The sequence below is a fragment of the Bemisia tabaci genome, chromosome 2, assembly GCF_918797505.1.
Source record: "Bemisia tabaci chromosome 2, PGI_BMITA_v3".
Classification (NCBI taxonomy): Eukaryota; Metazoa; Arthropoda; class Insecta; order Hemiptera; family Aleyrodidae; genus Bemisia; species Bemisia tabaci.
Genome location: NC_092794.1, coordinates 41,983,999 through 42,007,014, shown reverse-complemented (window position 1 = coordinate 42,007,014; position 23,016 = coordinate 41,983,999). Strand labels below are relative to the sequence as shown.

The 23,016-nt window shown below is 37.2% G+C and overlaps 1 protein-coding gene across 4 annotated transcripts in view; it reads right to left on the bottom strand.

The window, feature by feature from the left end:
* Positions 1-22,694, bottom strand: part of LOC109040028 (mediator of RNA polymerase II transcription subunit 15) — a 43,550-nt gene extending 20,856 nt beyond the window's left edge. For 3 of the 4 annotated variants that reach the window (XM_019055788.2, XM_019055789.2, XM_072297330.1), the window contains exons 1-4: positions 21,886-22,694; positions 14,433-14,520; positions 10,467-10,518; positions 814-909 (exon numbers count right to left, since the gene is read on the bottom strand). In XM_019055788.2, the coding sequence (XP_018911333.2) occupies positions 814-909; positions 10,467-10,518; positions 14,433-14,520; positions 21,886-21,947 (298 nt within the window). In that variant the 5' untranslated portion in view covers positions 21,948-22,694. Of the gene's footprint in view, positions 1-813; positions 910-3,386; positions 6,595-10,466; positions 10,519-14,432; positions 14,521-21,885 lie in introns of those variants that run through there. The other variant, XM_019055787.2, reaches the window with a different exon arrangement.
* Between the last annotated feature and the right edge of the window lie 322 nt (positions 22,695-23,016).

Here is a 23,016-nt window from a genome sequence, read left to right as displayed (position 1 = left end):
GGACGCGCAAAGCGCGTCCAGAACGGCTAGTACTGATAGAAACATAGACATATTTGTCTCTTTGAAAAACATAGGGTGTGATAATATCCACCATGGTAATACATACCATGGTTTTCTCATCCTTTAATCCTTGAATAAGTAAGAAATACTGGTCGCTTGCTCAATTTAAAATACGGATGGAACCAAGATGAGAGAAACCATGGTATGCACCACAGCAGTGGATAACATCACACGCCCTGCCATTTGCAAGGAGATGTCTCCACTATATCATGATGTCTAGAATTCTTGACCATGTTCATACCTTGATTTTCCCCGATTTTTAGAAGCTCATTCTCTGATAAGAAACCACAGTTTTCTACCACTTTCCCGGGATTTTCTTAGGAGAAACCATATAAATCTCCCAAGTTCGAGATATAAATATCAAAGTTTTTTTATCTTTCAGTAGATTCCTTCGCACGCATTCAATTTTTTAATTCCAAAAAAGTTTCTAATGTTAACACTATCTGGCCAATGAAAGCATCTCTATTACTTTGATGATCATTTGAAGATTCAAATATGTCATCCAAGAGGTCAATAATGGCGGCGCAGTACACCTAAATGACAATGAGTACTTATCTTCAATTTCCGCTAAGTCTGAAAATGCAATGGCTCTAGGCAGTAGAAGAAAAGACTCCCGGTTTCTGGAACAGCTTCCCTGAATGTTTCTAAAAATTATTTTTCCTGATGCATCCCAGATTTCACCGCTTTCCCTCAGTCCAGCCACCATGGTCTATGCTTATCGACACGAATATTGTATATATAAGAAATACTTACAATTTGTTGCAGTCACTTGTGCAGGACCCGGTCCCGGTGGACCAAGAGCACCACCATTGACACCTGGAACACCTCCGCTGGGTTGATTGCTAGAGCCTATAAAATCAAAACACAAAAATGAACAAACATTTTGGCCTGAGGATCTTTTGGTGGTGAATTTTTAACTTACAGACATAAAAATACTTCAACTCAGCTTCAAAACTACCGACGATGAAGACAATTTTACATTATGCCAATAAAGATGAGAACCTCTTCGATTTTCAGAAAGACCAGTAAGAATGTAAAGAATTATACTAGGATAAATTACCCATGGGTAAAGTTTGGACAGACATAGCTGAGGTAAAATTAGCGTTCTTGCCTTCTACGGTAAAGTTTACTTTGGGTTAAGTTTCCCTCAGAATCACTGAAATCTCAATTTTCATAAAAATGTTGCTAGCCTCCTACGTGCACTAGCAGATTCAAATATTGCATCTTTGACATTACTCATTAGAAAACATCTGAATACTTAGGTTCCTCAACATACTTTCGATTTACAGGATTGCCACAGAATTTAGAAAATGAAATTCCCTGACACATTTTGGTGGAATTCCCTGACAATTGAAGATGAGACGGATGGTTAAGAAAGCTTAATTAAAAATAGTTTTCAGGCAAAATTTGTTGTTCGAAATCTCAAACTCATTCCAGAAAGGAAATGAAGATGATTTAATATTTTCCCTGATATTTTCGACATTTTACCTGACATTTCCCGGTTTTCCCTGACTGTGGCAACCCTGGATTTAATGAACCAAACCAGAGATTTAAAAAAAACCAAAGGGTCTGCTTGTTAAATGGCAACATTCTGCAATTAAGACCTACAATTTCTGGTTTATTCAAAAAAACACTTATAAGCACAGGAAAAATAACGGTAAATATTTAGTTTCTAAACTGAGCCAGAAATTGTGGCTCTTAATGGCAAAATATAGCCCACATAGTTGATAGATTGAACCATAAGTCAGTGTTTGACTATGAGCATTGCCAAGCATGATACTAATTTCTTCAATCTAGGTATTCCTCAGGGCTGTGGTAAAATTAATCATGTCTATGCATTAATATTTGATTGCCATGTTTTGGCAATTGGTAAATTTCACAATTAAACTCCACCACCAACTGGCGGTCAACTACAAATCATGCAGCAAGTTGACCGATTTGGGCGGCACTGCAAAGCGTGTACGTTGTTTCTGCAAAGAATGGCTCACTTACACCCTATAGTGATATCACCTGATATGATGTCAATGTTCAATTAAACTAGGATTGATAATTGGAAACAATAATTGGACGATTTACAATTAGGAACAACAATTTTTGGCTTGTCTGTAAAAACAAGTATATGCTTAAGGAAATAAACGGCGCATACATTGTGACAAATCTGAGCCAGAAATCGTGGTTCCTATTTACAAAACGTAGTGCAACTGCATTTCACATTGTCTAACTTCCTCTTAGTTTTTATTCTGAGGAGATCTGGCAGTATCTGAACTGCATTTTGCGATTTGAAACTTTAATTTCTGGCTCAGTTTAGAAAGAAGGACCATTCGTTTTCCTCTTTCACAAAAGCGTTTGCACTGATAAACCAGAAGTTGCAGTTCCGAATTGCAAAATGCAGCCTATCTGATGAGATCATATCAACACCTCAAAATGCTTCCTTCCTCAGTTGAAACAAATAAGTATTTTAATCATAAGTCTATTGAAATGTACTGTTTTTTTCCTCCCTCTATTTTTTCTTTTTATACTTCAAATATTACTAATTGAATGATATGAAAATACTGGATTAGGGAATACTGAGCAGTATTGCAGAGGTTCCGTAAAAAATCTAAGAATTTTCAATTTTGGACTCAAAATGTGTAGTGGCAGCTTTAGCAAAGCCTGATGTTTAACTGTTTCACATAATGGTTGTGGAAAATCTTACAATCTTAAGGTTACTTAATTAAAATTACTAGACTTGACTTTCGTGAGATTGTTCAGCGGTGCTCTAGAACAGCTCATAGAATTGGAGAATATTACAGAAAAAACTAAAACAACATTAACGATGATTATTTAAAATCCATCAACTTAACTTTAGTGTGACTGCAACTCAGATATTGAAACTTAAAAATTTGTGTAAGATTTGACATTTTGGACGTATGGCAATTGATCTCATTGCCAGAAGGCAATTTAGAATAGCCCGATTATTTTTGCATTTAAAATTAGAACTGAAACGAATGTTTATCTGCTTCAGCAAATGTGAGAGTAACTTGCTTCAATGTAGATAGGGGCTGAATACCTCAATTCGATTTTTAGAAAAGTACATGTAGGATAGGATTACATTAAGATATTCCTTTATGCAAAATATAACCAAATTTATTGCAAAAAATCAAAAAGGATTCATTCAAAAACAAATAAGTAGTAATTTCCTCACTTGTAACATGGAATGAGTAAGAAAAAGGAGTGGCTAAACCTTGCAATTTCAAAATAAATGCCGAAAAAATCTGATATATTACTTTAAAAAATCTTTCTAGGGTGGTTTAGTTGGTGCATAAAATTAATCTATTACATCTAAATCCAAAGAAGATTATTTCTTTATTACATTTTATTGGACTTCGTCGAGGCAGGTATTAATAACAAAATGGTTTGATACTTGGTACATATTACCATTCTTCATGAGGGGAAAGTTTTGACAAACTAAATGGTTAGGTGATGAATGACCCAATGAGAGTCTGGTTACTTTTTAGTATTTTTACTAGAGAGGAGCTATTCTAGAATTTTACTTTTTCCGTCCGCCCCCAACAACTTTCTTGTATTTGTACTCTGAAAACTTTTTCTTCGATGAAATAACTCTGGTTCTGTATGAATTCTTAATTTCACTCAGATCTACATCACTATCACTGTCTATGGTAACTTTGCTCCGCTTCTTGCCTATAGTTTTCTTCACAAAAATTTCTTCACTATCACTAGATTCACTTTCTGACATAGACTGAATGGAAGCTTCTGCACTGGATTCACTTTCTGAACTGGAGACGCACTTTACTTTTCTTGCATTTCTTCCTTTCTTGTTTCCTACAGTTTTTTTGGCAGGTTTTTTGGTGCTCTTGCTAGTGCAGGTTTTTTCAGATGGTTTTTTTGATGAACACGGTTCGGTGGTTTCAGATTTGCTTCCAACTTCTTCATTGCTTACAGTTTCTTCATCGCTACTAGAATTTTTACTTTTTTTAGGACTGGAAGCTTTCTCAGAATCTGTTTCATTATTTTCTGATCCAGAATCAACTTTATAATTTTGCCTGGTCCTCTTACGGAGGTTCTTCCCAATATATTCGCCCATCTTAGTTTGCCGAGAACTTTTCTTAATTTTACTGATATCTATAGAATCATCTTCATCAGAATCAACATTCACCACAGATTTATTATGGGCTGCTAGTTCTGCACTCCGAAGCATAAGATCTTTGTGCTCCGGATTTTGGCTAAGGCTGTAGAGTGCTGAATAGTCTCTGTGCGCTACAGTATAATTTTGAAGTTCTGTGTGGCACTGAGCACGTCTTAAAAGCGCTTTCTGGTAAGATGGATCCTGTCTCAAAGCCTGAGAACAGTCTGAAATACAGGCTTTAAAGTTTTTGAGCTGAAAGTGGGCAGCACCACGGTTTGCAAATATCACAGAGTTATACTTAGCCAAACGTGGATCAAGTCTCAAAGCTTGTGTGTACAAAGCGATAGCTTTGTCATACTGTACTTTGGAATATGCATCGTTGGCGGATTCTTTTATGAGCTTCAGATTTTTGGCACGCTGTGCTAATTCTTCACATCGCTGTGCATAAAGAAGGGGTGAGGGTTTCCCTTTATGACTCAAAATAAAAATTGCCTGATCAAACTCGCATTTGAGATAGTGGAGCAAACCACTGACGTACCTCAAGTGAGGAGCTAAATAGTGGGTTTCAGCCAGTCCGATGGTTTCTAGGACTTTCTTGGCTTCGAGCTCTTGCTTTAGATACAAGAGACACTCTGCTGCCCACAATTTTAAAACAATTGAGGCTGGCGCAATGTCTCTTGCTTCCTTGATAAGTCTGAGTGCAAGCAAGTGCTGAGAGTTATTCAAGTGCTTTTCTGCAGCGGTGTTTAAATGTTTAAGACGCTGCAGAATTTTGAGATCAGGTACATTATTAGGTAACCTATGATTTCTGCGCAGTTGTGAGACCAAGGACTCCGCAGATCCAATGTCACCGGTGGCTATGTGGCATTTTAAGATGCATAGATATGCACCAATGCATAGGGGATCTCTACTGATGGCTTCCATGGCTGCTTCTCGAGCTTGTGTATAAGAGCCAGTTTTCCAAAATGCTGTGGCCCGAGACATGAAAACACTAGCACTAGGTCCTGCAGATGTGGGTGCGGAGGGAGGGTGAGTGTGCGTGTGTGTGTAACGGTGGGTGGGAGCATTGTACAATAATATTGTTCTGTCATAGTCAACTTTTTTCACTGGATCTGATAACACAGCATACGCTTCACCAAGTTCTTTAAATTTCTTTTCTTCGTTAACCTTTTCCGTTTCTGAAGAATTTACATGGCGATCCGGGTGATGGACTAATGCCAATTTCCTGTAAGCTTTCTTGATCTCGTCCGATGTAGCTGTTTTGGCAAGACCTAAAATTCTGTAGTAATCTTTCCTTTTTGACTGAGTCGCCATGGCTTTTGCATCGTCAAGCATCTTCTTGTTTTCGTAAGTGGGCTCATTTTTGAAAACTTTCTCAAAATCATAAACAGCTTTTTCATACTCATTTAACTTTATATAGCACTGACCTCTCTTGGTGAGGGCTTTGAAGTAATTGTTGTCAAAATCTATGGCCTGAGAAAAATCTAAAACCGCATCCTTCAATTTATTTAATCTGAAGTTCACAGTGCCACGATTGAAGTACAACTTCGAATTAGCTGCTTTGTTTGTTGGGTCAATATTAAGCCCTTTAGAATAGAGCTCGTATGCAGCTGCAAGCTGACCCCTTTCGAACATTTGATTTCCTTCTGATTTTAATTTCCTAAACTCTAGAGCTTTCTTAAAAAAGTCAACAGATTTTTGTAGGTTTGGAGACTTGGAAGGGAAATTAGAGGTTTCAAAGCAAGTGATGGCCATTTCAATGTTGCCTTCATAATAAAAGCACAGCCCACAAATGAACACAGATGTGGATTGATCGACCTCTTTTATCTTGTTGGCCAACGTTTTCGCCTCATTGAACTGATGAAGGTGTACATGACACTCCGCTTTCATAAAATTAAAATTACTTGATGCAGGGGCAATAGATAAAGCTGTATTTATCAGTGGTATGGCGGCAGCATAATTTTTAGATTCCATTGCTTTCAACACATCCCTAGTTTTACTCTTGAGAGTGTTAAGAATCTCTACTTCATTTTGCACTGAATTACTCACAGACTCCATAGACTGAATTTTCTGTAAAGTTTCAGTGGCAGATGAAACTTCTCCTAGAGCTATGTAACACTTCAACAATCGGACGTGACCTTTGATATAAGCGGGGTCGATCAATATGGAGGAACTAGCGTCTACAGCTGCTTTGCTGTAATTCCCCAACATCATGTAACATGCTGAGCGATTCCCAAAAAATGGGGCTGAAGAATTATTCAATTGAATAGCCTTATTGTAGAAAATCAACGCTTCATTGTACATTTTCCTTGTGAAGAAAACATTGCCGTTTTCTTTGACTTCTTCGGCTGTTTCAGGAGTTTTCCTGCACACAGTGTTTTCGATGAAAGAGGGAAAGCGGCACCGATCTGCAATCAAACCAATGTCAAAAATTCAGATGCAATCCTCATTAATTTGTGACAGTTATAGATGGTTTGATATGGCTGCAAAATTATAATTTTTCCAAAGCTCGTAATTGATGAGCAGCTTAATTTCGACGGTAAATCAGGTACATCTGAGTTTTTTCAGCAGCTGATTGATGCTAATGAGACAGGAAACATTCCTTTCACTCTCTCGTACCGTGACTAGTAAGATTATTAGTTTGAAGCATGGTGAGTGGAATTCTGGACTATGCTCATTCCCTAATTTTCAAGAGCTCATCCTTTGATGAGAGACCGAAGTTTTTTCCCTCTTCCCTGCAGTTGCTTGGAGAAAACTATATAATTTTCCGGAGTTTCAGATAAACAAACCAAATTTGTTTAATCTTTCAGCAGATTCCTTGGTGCACAATCAAATATATAATTTGAGAAGAGTTCTTGATGTTAATTATCTGGTCAATGAAAGTCTCTCTATCATAATGATTTGAAAATTCAAAAATGTCATTTATAGGGTTAGTAATGGCGGCTCAGGTGCAAAAACAAAAAAATTGAGAACAATAAGTACTTGAAATTTCCGCGAAATTTGAAAACAAAATGGTCTCTGATTGGTAAAAGAAGAGACTCCCAGATTGTGGAGCCCTGATTTTTCCCTGATTTTCTCAGAGACTTTTCATTCCTTGATGAATTCCGGTTTTTCTTAATTCTGGACACCATGGTTTGAAGATAAATACGAAGAGTACTTTCCGCCACAGTGCAGGATGTAGGTTCCAACAAAATTTTTCAATCCTTTTGAGCATCAAAACATGGTAAGTAAAACAGATGGTAAATTCCTGAGTTGAACATTTACTCTTCAACATAATTGATTAGACAGCAGTCGGAGAAAATCCTCGCATTATTTCCAGTATCAGCCTCATTTATTTCATATTCATAAATAGACTTCCTAGCCATTCCTACCGTGCGGTCAGAGGATGCACAAGGCAAGGAACACAACGTACCGTAATATGGGGTGAATGGGGACAGTTTCTTATACAAATACACGTCTGTGGCCTACTGATTTCGAGAAATCGGTTTTTTTTTCAACAGGAAGATGTGACCTTGTAAGACCTTTACTTTCCCCCAAAATTTTGATGAAACGAAAATTTTAACTATTTTAATTTTGTTGTTTTACTTACTGTCCCTATTCAGCCTCCACTGGGGTGAATAGGGAAACCAGCAGATTTCAATGTAAATAAAGCGTTGTTCCCATTCTGCTAACTGGAGAGTGAATGGAGACACTACCTGAGTTTAAAAAAAAAAAAAAAAAGAAAAAAAAAAGAATCTGAATTGGAAAAACATGGCTTTAATTAACAAAAATTAAATGGTAAAGAAGCAAACAGATGACAATTGTCCTTTACGCCCTGATCATTGTGAGATCTGAAAGATAAATTCCTCAATTAAACCAAGGCAGTATTCAAAAGCCTTAGAATATAAAATAGGTACATAAAAGTATTCCAAAGGGTGTGATAAGAGGCGGAAAATTTCAAAGAAAGCCCCTTCCCAGTGCCTGAATCTATGATACTCAGACTCCCAACTGCTCGTTTTTTGGAGAAAAATATTTTTTAAACCACCTGAATATCCAGCAAACATCATTTTTGGTGATGAGCAAGGTAACTAATGATGTCAAAATGTGATAACATAAAAAAAACAATTTTTTTTTAATCCGTGATCCACTGGCATGGGACGTTATCACGCTTGTTTCACCGCTTTTTTTCAAGGTCTGGTTTTGAGGTTATGTTGACCTTTTATGTTTTCACTAAACAACACCGATTACACCGGTTGAGTAAAGAGGATGCCAAACTATGCATTTTCGGCAAAAATGAGTTCTGTAGGTGCCAAACTTACCAAGTAATGACTGAAGAACGGAGATAAATCAAAATTGTCCCTATTCACCCGCCTGTTCCCATTCACCCCATATTACGGTAATCAGTGGTTCAAACTACTTGAATCTTTGCACACATTTGAAGCCAATTCATTGTGAATTGAGATGATTAATAAATGAAAATGAACTTAACTCTTACACTTTGAACATTTCAAATTATTTTTGTCAAACTTCTTGACAGATGAAGAGTTAACTTCCAGTATAGTAGTAGGAGTAGTTTCAGTATCCATGCTTGAAAAATTTCCAGGAGATTCTTATAGGATCACCTAAGTATGTTAATACAAAAGACCAATTCATTTGTTACCTCTTTAAAATTTATTAAAGGGCTTAGAATTTTGTACAGGACTCTCTTGTGGGCCCTGAGAGCAATTGAGCCCCGCAATTAGCAAATTATTAGCACAGACATTCTTGCACTGTGATTTGCCAAACAGAATGTGCTGTCTCCCAAAAATGTGCAACTGAACTAAAATAAGACAATATCTGGATAATTTTCCCAAACCCTCATGTACAAGTCTCATGGAAGTTTGACACATAGTACATAGTGAGGAGGCAACAAGAGTTAGCCGTTATGTAAAGATGCTTGAGGGAATTTTTCAAAAATATTTTACGACATTCAAGGTCCTTTTTCACAGCTATCTACCCCTAGTTACTACTATCTCTAACAATACTTCACACTCCTCTCACACAACGGTTGTTTGGAAAACTGTTCTCCCTGCTTTACTATTTTTCTTTAGTAAGGTCACTTGTTGCATGACTTTCAGGATAACTGATAGAACTAACGCACAAAACAAAGAGAATATCTGATCATTAACACATTTCTCATACGCCTTCACTAATTCCCGATCGACGTTGAAATTGAGTACTTTTTCTATTTCTATGGGCATCCATTCATTCCTCCCATAAAGGTAAATATTTGGCTTTGGGCTGAGGATTGCATGACATTTGGTGCTTACAATCATGAAGATTGGTACCATATCAGCTATCAAGAAAAATCAATTTCAGTTGAAATTGTGTAAAAAATTTGCACATTGATCTCTTTATCATGGTTCTTTGTCTGTCGAATATTTCTTCTGTAAAAATCCACGCTTACTTGTGATTTTACGTGTCAAGAAGGGCAACATAATTTCTGAGCTTGTGCCGGATATTGCATTTTTGCACTGCTCTTCAGAAGCAACAATATTGAAATAAAAAAAAGCTTTTTATGATTTTTTGCTCTGTTTTGTCTCCAGTCAACAGATTCTCTTTTTCACTGACATGGGCAGGTGAAGTTTTATTATGCCACTAAGATTTTTTGGAAAAAAAATAGAAGATAGGACTTAATTAAACTTGGTGATGAAACTGTTTTTACTGGTTAATACTGGAGTGTGATTAGTCAGTTTTATCTACATGAACCCCTAAAAAGAATCCTCTCACTTTGTTAAAAACTGAAAGTGAACCAACAGTGCCTAATGAGAGAAGTACATTAGTGGTGAAACTGCAGGAATGCGTATCTCGATTTGGGACTTCTTATCACACTTAAATTTTGGCATGGGAAAATACTCAAGGTCATTTCTTGAAAACTTCGCTGATTTTTTTCCTGTGAAGAATAATTTAAGAAGATTTTAGGCAACAGTTTTGGTTTGTTTTCATCTAGACCAATCCGCACTGGTTAGTCATTTCCATTGAGGAATTTTGTGATCCTTACTGCACATCGTGGCATGAAGTTTAAATGAAACGCATTTCTTTTGGAAGCGGCCAATGAAATGTCACACTGGCTGGGATCAAGTGAAGGACAGGCGACTAAAATGATGCCCAATGACTGACCTGTGTGGATTGGAATTGGTTCTCAATTGATAAAATAGTGGGGATCCTAAAACACTGCAAACCAGATACGTGTTTCCGTTATTTCACGGGTAACGTGCCATTCCTACAGTATCAAGTATCATATTGAAGCATAAAAACTTACCTATTTCCCGCACATGGAGAATTAGCCGTGCAACAAAACCTAGGTATTCCTCCTGTAAAAAAAAAAAAAAAAAAAAAAAAAAAAAAAAAAAAAAAAAAATTACCAATTGTCTTCACAACTTTAAGTACCTAGGTCTCATTTCTGATCACTTCATTGTTTGTTGCAGAATGGAGCTAAGCTCCAATTTGCTTCCAAAAATCTCAAAGATAAGTTGTTGGTAAACAGTAGTTGCAACAGTGTAGCAAATTTCGAGTCATTAGAACATTACACATTGACTTTATTTCCTTCTTTTTTATCTTTTCTCCTCACAATGCTTTTAAAAAGTGTGACCATTTGCATATTTTACCAAGAAATCAAGCATTTTAAAAATTCGAAATGTGACCATAAAGCAAAAACACCAGATTGAGGCAAACAGTCAGAGTTGTGGAACTTTCTGCACCCCTGTTGGTGCCATAGCATAGGAGCCTATTCCATAGGTGGTTTTGGATACAGACATACAAGGTCTGTTAGATTAGAAACTGGATTTGGGTGATAACTAGCCCGCAATGCGTCCGAATTAGGTCTTCTTAAACTTTCCTGATAGCTGGAAATATACTTAAGAGCGCTATGATCACAAATTTGAAAAATCCTGATTAGCTTCGTTGGTATGTGGCTTGAAGTAGGGCAACCTCATGGGTGTTTTGCGACTTTTATGTTTGACCAACTTTGTCTCTCTTCTTTCGGTCTTGCACTACCTTTTTCAACCCACAAGGATGATTGGAGTTTCATCTTCATAATGTAGCTGTACCCTCAAGTTTTATCACCAAAAATTATCCTATCCAAAAATGTAGGATCATTGTTAGAACGCACTATGGTCCACAGACCCTATTTAACGGAACTTTAGTCAAATTTTGAGGGTGGGAAAAATTAAAGTTTGGCACTACAGTTTTATCATACATACTCCCATGGATCGTCACCTAAGTTTTCATCGACTAATAATGATTTATAAGATTGTGACGGACCCTAACAACAGAGCGCGCGACAGGTCTTCATTAGCTGATTGTGGGCTGCATTCGTTGGTGCGTTACAAGGTGTTTATTTTACCGAGTTACGCATCATCTATGTAAATTTTTGGGCAACATGGTTCCACCTGGTGGCAAGTGACTTCCTTTTCACCCAGTTTCATTAATTTTGAACTGAAATTTGTATGCTTTTTAACGCTGCAAACATACGCCAAAAAATGATAGAAATCAGTGAAATTCGTAATTTTTAGGAAGCTCCAACTTTTTTTTAATTCTAGTTAATGCTTTGCGGATTGAAAAATCTTGTTCTACATATCCTTAAGTTCAAAATGAGGCCAATTTAAATGTCGCCTTTTGTCGCCTAATGGTCGAAATGAATTTTTTTCGGAGTGCACCTCCGTGCATCAAAATGTGGAATATTCCATGCATTTTTGGCGTTTTTGCAACTGTTTTTTATATCGGTACAAAATGAAAGTATTCCGATATATTTTGATCTACTGAGTCCGAAAATGACCATGGTTTTTCTTATAACCTCTCGCTTTTCCGAAAAAGCGACTTTTTCCCGGGAAAATGAGCAAATTTGACGTATTTTTGCCATAATTGCAATTCATGTTGATAAATTATACTGGACCCGCGGTAAAGAGATTCTGTTATGTATATTAAGCTGCTAAATCTAGAGTCCCTTTATACCCAGAGTTAAGACAACTCGATTATCAGCTGACTGGCAGCCGGCCTTGTCTGGCCATGGAGGCCGAAACGAGTGCACCCAAACGAACGATATTGAGGGATAAGGATCAGGAATCCTGCGATGTCTGTCAAACAAAAACAACAACATCAACAAATTGATTAATTAAAAAGAAAATGAGATTGGTTTGTGAATAATTTCTTAATCTATTTTCATTTTGGACCGATGGAAATAACAATTTACTCTTGATAAACCACAATTAGGTAATATTTTCATTATTCTTGTTCACATTCGAGGTACCGCCATCTTGGTGCACTCGTTTCGGCCTCCATGAGCGAGAACCAATCAGAATTGGATTTTTTTTTAGGCCACTTTCAGCCCAACCAAAAGTGAGTTGTCTTAAATCTGGGTATAAAGGGACTCTAGCTAAATCCGAATATGACCTAGGTTTTTTTTTATCACCCTCCAGTTCTCCGATAATGCCGATTTTCCCGAGCCTTTTGGGTAAAACCTTTTCCGGACTCTAAGTGTGTTAAAAATACATTTTAAAAATGATTTTGATGTGCGATACATCGATTATTATGCATTCTGACTTGCTAAACCCGAATGTGGCCTCAGATTTTTCCTATTATCCCTCATTATCCCGGAAAATTCAATTTTCCTTGGAGAACGAGCTTTTCCGGGTAAAATCGGTTTTTCCGAAAAATTGAAGGGTAATGGACAAAAACGGAGGTCATATTCGGATTTACCGCCTAAAAATACATAAGAATAACCTAATCTCGACCGACAGACATTTTTGTTATTATTTTTATACATGTCAAAATAGGGTGGAAAAAATCTTCAATCTGAAAAGCGCCAGAAATTACATTTGAAGTTAAGTTTCTCGGTCAGGATGTTAATATTTTGTTTAACTAAGATGTATAATGAAATCAGCGACCCAAAAATCATAAGATCCAACACCTTTTATGGCGGTGCAGTGCATTTTCGAATAAAGTTCCGTTAAATCCAGTCTGTGGACCATAGTGGAACATTCAAGCAGCTAAGGGGAAATTGACATGCAATTGGATTTTTGTTCAACGTATAACAATCAAGGGGCAAGTGTACCTGAAACTCGACGCATGTCTACATATTCAATCAAAACTGTCATACAGAGCCTTCAGAAATATTACACTGTTCAGCAAGCTCGAGACGACTTTTTTCGAGCACTTTTGCCTGCACTTCTTCCATGTGGCAAATGTCAGTTGCCGCTGATGGTCGATTCCCATGCTCCTCATCTTCGACGGACTTCTGACCAGTTTTGAATCATTTAACCCACTCAAAACAGTGAGAACAACTCAATACAATGATCTTGGTAACTTTTACTTAGCATACCAAAAGTTTCGGTACAAGGTTTACCGAATTTAAAACAAAATTTAATGTTAAATCTTTGCAATGTCAGTGATCGCATGATAAAAATCGCAGAACACACCTGACTTACTCATATTGGTGACACAGAATGAACACTGATCATAATAAACAAAATCTGTGAACCTTGCGTTCTTTAGTATATTATCAGCTATTAGGAAAGACCAAGAAAATCTAATTCGGACATATTGTGGGCTAGTTATCACCAAAATTCGGTTTCTAATCTAACAGACCTCGTAGGTGGGGAGGGGGGAGTCTGGGGGCTTCCTATAGAAATTTTTTGAAATTATGAACATCTAATGTGCAGTTTGAGTCAATTTCGTAAAAAATAATTACCTAATATAAGCGTCCTTCCTCCTTTCCTTCATCCCCCCTAAGCTAAGATTTTAACCAATTTATACAAAGAATGGGTCAGTTGTGCTGGTCACTGACAATATTGCCCTTTGAAAAGTCGAGTTCTTGGCGTCATCCACTGCGTTGATGAGACCCTTGGTTTCTTCCACCTTACTTTCATCAGTAAGTGGGACGCACATTTGCACCAGCTATTCAACCTGAAACTTGGATAAAGGCAAGGTGGAAGAGACCACTGTGTCACTACCGCGGTGGATGACGTAAAAACCCGTCTTTTCAAAGGGGGATATCTCGGTTAATATTGAACAAGGAAAGTTGCTGTTCAGACGGATCTTATTATTTTTAGCTAATCTACAAGAATTATGCATCAAAACAAGATTCTGTGACTGGCACAACTGACACATTCAGCGGCTGGTGAGGAGTCAGATGTCATATTATTTCCTCAAGATCCATGAGTGAGTAGATCATCAGAATATTGAGTTTAAAATCACACTAAACTAACAGCAACACTACTTAATTCAGTACCTTTGTTTTGGCCTTTTGATAAACATGATTTTCCATTTCCAAACTGTTTCTGCTTGGCGTCATCCCTGAGCTTCTAACAGCTTCTTCTCTGTGAAAAAAGCAGTGAAAAAATTACTATTAGGAAAAACTAATGATGATTTTTAAGAAAGAAATACACAATAATAAGTATTCATTCTTCTTCTACAGAAGAAATTTACACATTACGCAACATGTTCAGGTCATGAGGTTGATGCCAGTGAGCTTAAAGGAGGCTGACCAAAAATCGGCAATTTTGTGAAATTGAACTAGATAAGTGCCAGTTTCATAAATACTACGCTGGAAAGGGAATTTTGCGACATTTATACATGCAATATTTGGTAGGAACGTTGCGCCACCAGCCTGGCAGTCGAGGAGAGTTGCGCACGCGACTTTGCTGCGGTGTGGCGACACAGTATGGGGTTGTTATTTGCTTCATTCTGCAAAGTTACTTGGTACTTACTTAAATTTTCTCTTTGAACTTTGAAGTAGAATTTTGAGTTTATTTTGATCTCTTCATGACTCAAAAAACTGAAAAAGCTCAGAACTTTCAGTAATACATGTAAAAGCTTTTCCAAATATTCACGATTTCGTTCTAACTAAATCATCTTACATCAACTTTTCACTAAATGCGCCAAGATATAAATGGAAAAAGTCAATGTGGCTCCTAAAACTTAAAAATGAGTTCGGATCACTGATTGTTGTGGACTCTAAAATGAATAGAATGTACTGCATCCTAACCTGACAAGAGGAGATGGCGGTAATTCTGGTCTGACTTTTTAGCTCAGTTTAAGTATGTAACCCATTTAGGAACAAACCTGATTCAGAACTTTGGTCAGGTGTCAGGTAATATAGAGGATAGGATAGGGATTCTAAATTGGTCACATCCAAATGAATCTTAAAAAAAAACAATGATGACAATTTTCAATGCTGAAAACGTGGATAAATCAATGTGTAGGTCACAGGCAATTAGCAATCTCAGGCAATCTGCGAGCTGCGAGTGATGAATTGAAAAATTATGAGACAATGAGGTTTTTCCTTGAAGTTTGGTGTGATATTATGTTGTTAAGCAGGTGGCTAGTTGCAATTTTTCGGTTTTAAAAGTTCACGAAGCACGGCATTAGAATTTAAATTAAAAGCATAATTTACACTTAAGAATTGTAATGAAATTTAATTGTGATTTTTAATTTTTTTTTTGTTCTAAAATAAATCAAACGAGTCATTAGAATTTAGAACTTCATTGAAATTTATTTGTTTCCATGTGTTGTAGAATAAAGCAGCAACTGTTGTTTCAACTGGTTGGTGCAGCACTGGGTTTTTGAAGTTGAGGAATTACACTTCTTCAATCCCTTTCAAGAGGCCATGCAAGAAGTTGGTTCTCTCTTGCATTTTTTCTGCAGCTTTCACTTGATTTACTTCTTTTCTCCTGAATTTGTCTCTCACGCTTTGAAGGAGCTGTCAGTTCCTCATCTGCACAATCAATTTCATTATTGGCACCTCTTCCTCTTTCCTTTTTCTCTGCACTGCCATTCTGAATGTAAATAGTCACATAGCTCCGGTGGGATGTTTGACATTGTGACATAGTACCATGAACACAACGGTAGGGGTTCCTTCCTATTGTCTTGTGGTGAGCGAGGTTCTTCTAGAACTATACAAAAACTACAAAAAACCCCAAAAAACTTTCAGATTCTAATGGGTAAAGTCTTAAACTTGTTGAACCAAATTTTCTTATTACTCCTAAAAGAAAATTAAAAATTATACTTTACTGAAAATCGAATGTGGGGCCCCTTCATTTATGAGTGATGCAATAGTCATGACATGTAAGTATGTTTAGCCCTTGCAGGAGCCCCTATTCCTCACCTATTTGCATTTTTATCTAAAGTAAAAAAAAATTGTCGGTATGGATTGATCTGAGCCTTCTATGTGCTCCAAAACAATATGAAATATTTTATCGCACAAAGTCCAATATTTTTCGATTCAGGCGCTACAAATGCTTTTCAAAGATCATGAAAAAAAATAGTCAATGGGCTGGCTAAAGTCCAGTATTTTTCTTGAGAATAGTCTCCTCCTTCAATGAGTGATGCATCAATTGCGACATTTTTGTATGAAAAGCCCTTGCAGAAGCCTTTTTATTTGACTCAGCTAAATTTTTAAGAATCACTGACGTGTCCACAAAAATGCTCTTACTGTAATTATTAGTATTTGTCCCCTCTGCTTGCTGGAAGATTGCTTGCAGCGTATTTTTCGTGCGTATCATTCTTCCTTTGCTTTCTCCCAAAACTTATTTATTGTATAATATTTTTAATCTCAACTTATGATGCTGCAGTTTAATATGCATGTAAATGGAAGCTATCATAACATTGTATCATATACAACTGCGGAATGAACTGATCGTCACGAAAAGGACTCCAGATTACCTAGATATTGAAAATTGTTTTAAGAGAAAATTAATGAATATGTAAAAGAACAAAAATCATGCTTGAAAATAGCGTTTTTATTTTTTACGCAGCGTAGAATAGGTAAGAGGGTTTTGACATGGATCCTCAGATATCTCTACGAAGTATTAATTTCAGTGACCTGTCTTTTTTACGCATTTTTGCGGACACGTCAGTGATTCTTAAAAATTTAGCTGAGTCAAATAAAAAGGCTTCTGCAAGGGCTTTTCATACAAAAATGTCGCAATTGTTGCATCACTCATTGAAGGAGGAGACTATTCTCAAGAAAAATACTGGACTTTAGCCAGCCCATTGACTATTTTTTTTCATGATCTTTTAAAAGCATTTGTAGCGCCTGAATCGAAAAATATTGGACTTTGTGCGATAAAATATTTCATATTGTTTTGGAGCACATAGAAGGCTCAGATCAATCCATACTGACAATTTTTTTTTACTTTAGATAAAAATGCAAATAGGTGAGGAATAGGGGCTCCTGCAAGGGCTAAACATACTTACACGTCATGACTGTTGCATCACTCATAAATGAAGGGGCCCCACATTCGATTTTCAGTAAAGTATAATTTTTAATTTTCTTTTAGGAGTAATAAGAAAATTTGGTTCAACAAGTTTAAGACTTTGGCCGGATACTTTACCCCTTAGAATCTGGAAGTTTTTTGGGGTTTTTTGTAGTTTTTACATCAGGTCGTTTTTGGAATGATGTGAAGCTAATGAAACATTTGGCTGGAGACAGAGAAACTGAGAATAATATTATCAATGAGCAGAACTGGAACTCCTTGTTTGATCAACTAAACATTAATAGGGGGTGATTCAGTTTGCAATCAATAAAAGTTACCTGATGTTTTGGTGAGTTTAAACTTCTCTCATCGAAATAGGGTACTTAATGTTTTAAAAACTGATGGATTACTAATTAATTGTCATAGTGTAGGCTACTTAGAATGAACTTCTTTTGCCGCATAAATTATTCCTCACTCATAAAGTTTCAACATTAATTCTGCAATTTTTACTGCGTTTAACTCAACTGTTGGACATACTTACATTCAGCCACTAAAATTTTAAATTAAATAACAGTGAGACCACTAAGTGGAAAGTCCATTCAAAGAGTTAAAATTATTTTTTTTTTTTTTTTGGTTCACTCATTATAAAAAGTATTTCCTGTAAGAGGTATTTAATTTATCAATAAAAGTGTGCGTTAAGCCAAGCTCCATTGGCCACAAAAGTATTTTTTCTTTTAACAGAGTATAACGTCTAGGAATGTGACTTGAAACATGAAGATAAGAAAATTGTACATATACCTATTATGCACTCCGTTGAACTTGAGCGATTCAGGTAATAATCGACTGAATTTCAACCTCAAGTTACAATGGCCTCAGTCAGAAAATTAATTGAAAAAGAGAAAAACTTGTTGCAAATACTACACTGTAATACCACTGGGTGGCTACTGCCACTCTTAATACAGTATACCTATATTGACACTGGCGGAGAATATTTTGATTTACTTTCCTTAGAGTCGCTTCACCACATAATTTGTTGAATCATATAACTCGCATGAAGTAAGCATTTAAATTGTAATGGAGTCTTTTGATTCATAAAAGATAATGAAGGCTACCTCTCAGTTACCTGGTAGTTCAAGAATTCCTAGTAATTTTGTTGTCCGCTGTCGGACTAAAAACACCACCCCCAAACTCTTCATCAGAGCATGTTCCGCAGTTGGTACCTAGGCGCAAACTTTTTGATCATGAACGCTACCGATTGGTCTAATCTTTTTTGGCTTTGATTCACCCGATTACATTTATTCCATTTCTTAATGGAACACAGTACATGGTTTGGTTACTGGGTAGGCACGCAAACCATACATAGACCCAACGCTCCATTAATTTCAGAGTGCACTGTTTCACTGGAGTAATTATGCTAGAAACTCACTAGGCGAAGATGGAATACTTCTGTGACACAACAACCAACAACACCACAATATTTTCACATCAAGAGTGGCGGTAGCCACCCCCGGTGGAGGAAAATGACGACCTACTAAAGTCCCTATAGCAAAGGGGTGGCGGACACTCTTAGTCACACCTAACTTCCCTAATCTGAAAATTGATTCGATATAGAATGGAATTCAGAGCAAACGGCGGCACGGATTCCAACGATCTTGGTGTCTATGGACGCAGCTAAGTTAGCCGGATGGCATTTAAGGGTTTATTATCTAACAGTCGGAAGCTGCACCACCAGTGTAAGTCCATAACATAACCTCACTATTTGATATGTTTACATCAAGTTTTCATATGTTAAAATAGAGAAGGAATGGGCGCTATGTACTTACTTGGCCCAGCGATTTATGCAGCAATATAAATTCTTGATTTTATAGTAATCATCAAGCTGAGAAAATAGAACGAGTACATACCTTTCATGAAAGACTTTGTTACACATTGACTGGCCACATGGTGTTTCTAACAACTTCTGACGCAAAATCAAAGAGACTCGAAGAAAACCAAATTTGAGCTAATACTCATCGTCAAAGATCTCTGATTTAGGGACATAAAGTTGACTTAGTGATTGAATTATACCTCGCATCCCCGCATATCCCCATAATGTAAACAAGCAACGGTAAGAGGCGAAAGCTTTCCAAGATTAGTCATGAAGAACACAAGATCTTAATGTCAATAACATACACTTAGGAAAAGCACAAGCACTCCAGAGCACGTAGGTTGAAAGCAAAATTTAAAGCGAATAAATTTTGGTCAGAGCGTAGTGACCGTGTCGCAAGTAGTGTGATGGGCGAAGGCTCATATTACAGTAATTTTTAGATCTTTTTTGAGACTGATATGGTCCACTGAAAACGACTACATCTCTTCAAGATATGGAAACTAGCATTCGTGACTTGAGGAAAACAATAATGTAATTAAAAATTGAGAGTAATGGGCTCTCCCTTCGATCCATTGGTGTGCATGGTAGGGAAATATTCGGATGCTGTTAGTCACGAGAATGCAAACTGTGGTGTAAATCCTGCTTCCTTTTGATAGTTTGGCACAACTTTGATGTCCTTTTATCGCCGTAATTTACCTGAATTACATTTATTGATGCTTGGGTCAGACAGATACACGGACTGATAACCTCACTTCTGAATAAAGACATCACTTATTCACTTGAACATTTTAAGAGAAACTAATGAAATAGTGTATCGGGCTCTGGCAGAAGACGTGCGACGTAATAATATAAGAGTGAATAAATATTAGTTAGCTTCTACAGAGAATTGAACTCTTATATTATAATTAAACCATAAATCTGTTCTCAGCTTGTTGGAGTTGGAAGTTGGTGACGAGGGAAATTTCGTTCCTGAAACACGGGCTAGACTGGCTGAACTGAACGGAATCGACCAATGGCATTGAACCACTACCGGATATTTTCTAAAATTCAAAACATTGTACCTAAAATTTTGAAAGTTATTTGCCGATGCTGAATTATCCGAGCATTGAAACCCTATTAGGTAAATGTGGTAGAAATGAAATCCTTATATCTTCAAGCAGTGCCTGTGAAGGTTCCATTAGAATCTATGGCCGTGTAAGCAAGAAATCTGTTGTGAAAGGTGATCATGTCGGTTTCCCGCTACTAAACGGCCCATGTAACAAAAAATATTTGTCATTTTGGGCCTTTAAGTGCTTATAACTTTTTGAAAACTCGATGGATCTAGATGACACTTTCCCACTTAGTAGGCCCAATTTAGGTGCGTCAGTAGACACCAAGATCGTTGGAATCCGTGCCGTCGTTTGGGCTGCAGTCGAGTTCGAACCGAATCAATTTTCAGAATAAGGGAGTTACGTGTGTCTATGGTTGGCTGCCACCTTTTTCGCTTGGACGCCTTCCGGTGTTGTCGGGTTTAGACTTTGTCCGGAGGTGGCTACCGCCACCCATGATACCTATGTACTAAACAGTCAACCTTGAAATTCCTTCTTTTTGTTGCTCATCGAAGATCTGCATAAGTTCAGTGTTCCCGGTTTTTCCTTTTGCCACTTCAGCATCGAGTCTCATTCTTTCGTCATTTTTCAATTCATTATTGCCTAAGCAGTATACATATCAACGGTGTAAGTTAGCAATCACATAACTTGGTTTGCGACGTCTCAGACTTCCTGTCATACTTTATTTATTAAACGGAAAAATACTAGACAGCAATTTTTTAAGAGTGCCAGGATTTTTCTTCTCTGTACAAAGTAAATTCTGCAAAACCTTCAAGGAATGATGTCAATTTGTTCTTCTTAAAAAAAATAACATAGAGGCAAAGATTTTCAGACACCGGAAACGAGAGGTGTGATTGCCGACTTACACCATCAGTACCTTTTGTCTTGGCAAAGGACAAATAGTAGGCAATTTGCCGGCTGAGTGTAAATTACCTGAGATTGCTAGTTGCCTACGACATGAAGGTATACTGAATCAATGCTTGTCTATTGAAGTGCATTGTTTTAGGTATGATACTTCAGACATACTTGTTCCAGGTAGAGTACCTGTATAGCGAGAGTATAGACAGATGTGAAACTCCGAAAATCCATCAGGCCTTCACCGATGCCTCCGCGAATAAAGTTAGGGCCCAGAAATGCAGCCAACCTATGAATTTCAACTATCCAGAACGATTTATGAATACAATTCTTACGAACCATCGTTTATAAAGCACGTATTTGACTTAGTTTTTGCATAAATTTACTCATTTTTGTGGAAGAACGCTCATTTAAGTACTTTCCTAGCCATCTTCGTAAGAATTAGAATCTACCGACTGGCAGTGAAATTTAGTGCGTCAGAAGTTGGTTAGAAGGGTGGCTGCACTTTTGGGCCCTAAGCCCTCCATGAAGCGATCTGTCCATACTCTCGCTATACAGGTACTCTAGTTCCAGGGTGATGGAGCTCAGCGTATGGGATACACTCACGCCTCTAAAATAAATTTAAAGCGTTCAAAACTACAGATTGGGGAATTTAAAGAAAAAGTTTAATTGACTCACATCTTCTGAACAACATTCTGACGAAAAGGGGGGCTTCGCCATGAATTGTCTTCTGCGCTCATTGTGAGACTGGCTGTTGAAAATGGAAGTTGAGTAAGAAATAGTTGAAAATAAGTACAGAATCACTCAAGCTAGTGAATAAGATGAGATATTATAGGAAGTAGCCGCCAACGACATTCATAGGAGATGAAATGAGTTGAGGACCGGTTCAAGCAATGAAATGTTCACGGTGTTCAAGAGGCTGCTCTGGCGGTGAAGCGGAATGCACTCATAATGCAGCAAGGCTCACGGGATAACTAAAACTCATTTGGATAAGCATCAGTAATCGTCACTTCTGCAGCGTGGGAGTACACAACACAACTGGCGCAGTTTCTAATAAAATATTGAATTAGTTCCAAAGAAGGGGGACGATTTCTTTAAAAAATGCCGATGTTTGGTGATTGTTACTGTAGGAATTGACTGTACTGATCTTCAAAATGGAGGGAGGCATAGAGAAAAAAAAGGAGGTGTTTGCATTTCGGGCATCTTGGAATTTTTCATAGAGTATCTATAGCTTTGATGACGTCATTGGGTACAGCGACGTTTTTATCCTGTCGATTTTCTTGGAAATGGTGTAATTTAAGAGAAAAAGTCATTCTATAAAAAGTGCTTGAAATTATATAAAGAGTTGATTTAAGTAAAAAAATCGGACATTATGGTCCGTTTTTACAGCGTCAACATAACCCTCAACGAGCGTCTTGTTTACATTGATGACGTAGGTGGGTACAAATCCTCAAGATGCAAACACCTCCTTTTTTTTCTCTATGGGAGGGAGGAGGGAGTTGGAGCATCATAGACCAAGACAGCATAGAGAAGATATGGCAGTGTTGAGTGTTGTCGACACTCCACTGCGTTCACTACAACTATACATTTTCTATGTTTTTGCTTTTTTAACAGGTTTATTGTTCAGTGCTAAATAACACGATTTAAAAGTCTCAACCATTTTGATATACTTGGGAAAAGATATAGATTCAATGCCTTTTGAAAATTCGGAAAAAAAACTGATTTTGGACTTAAGGAGGTTTTATAGTTTTATGAGTGGTGCCTGGCGCGGAGTGGAAACATAAAGGGACTCTAGCAACGAACTACACC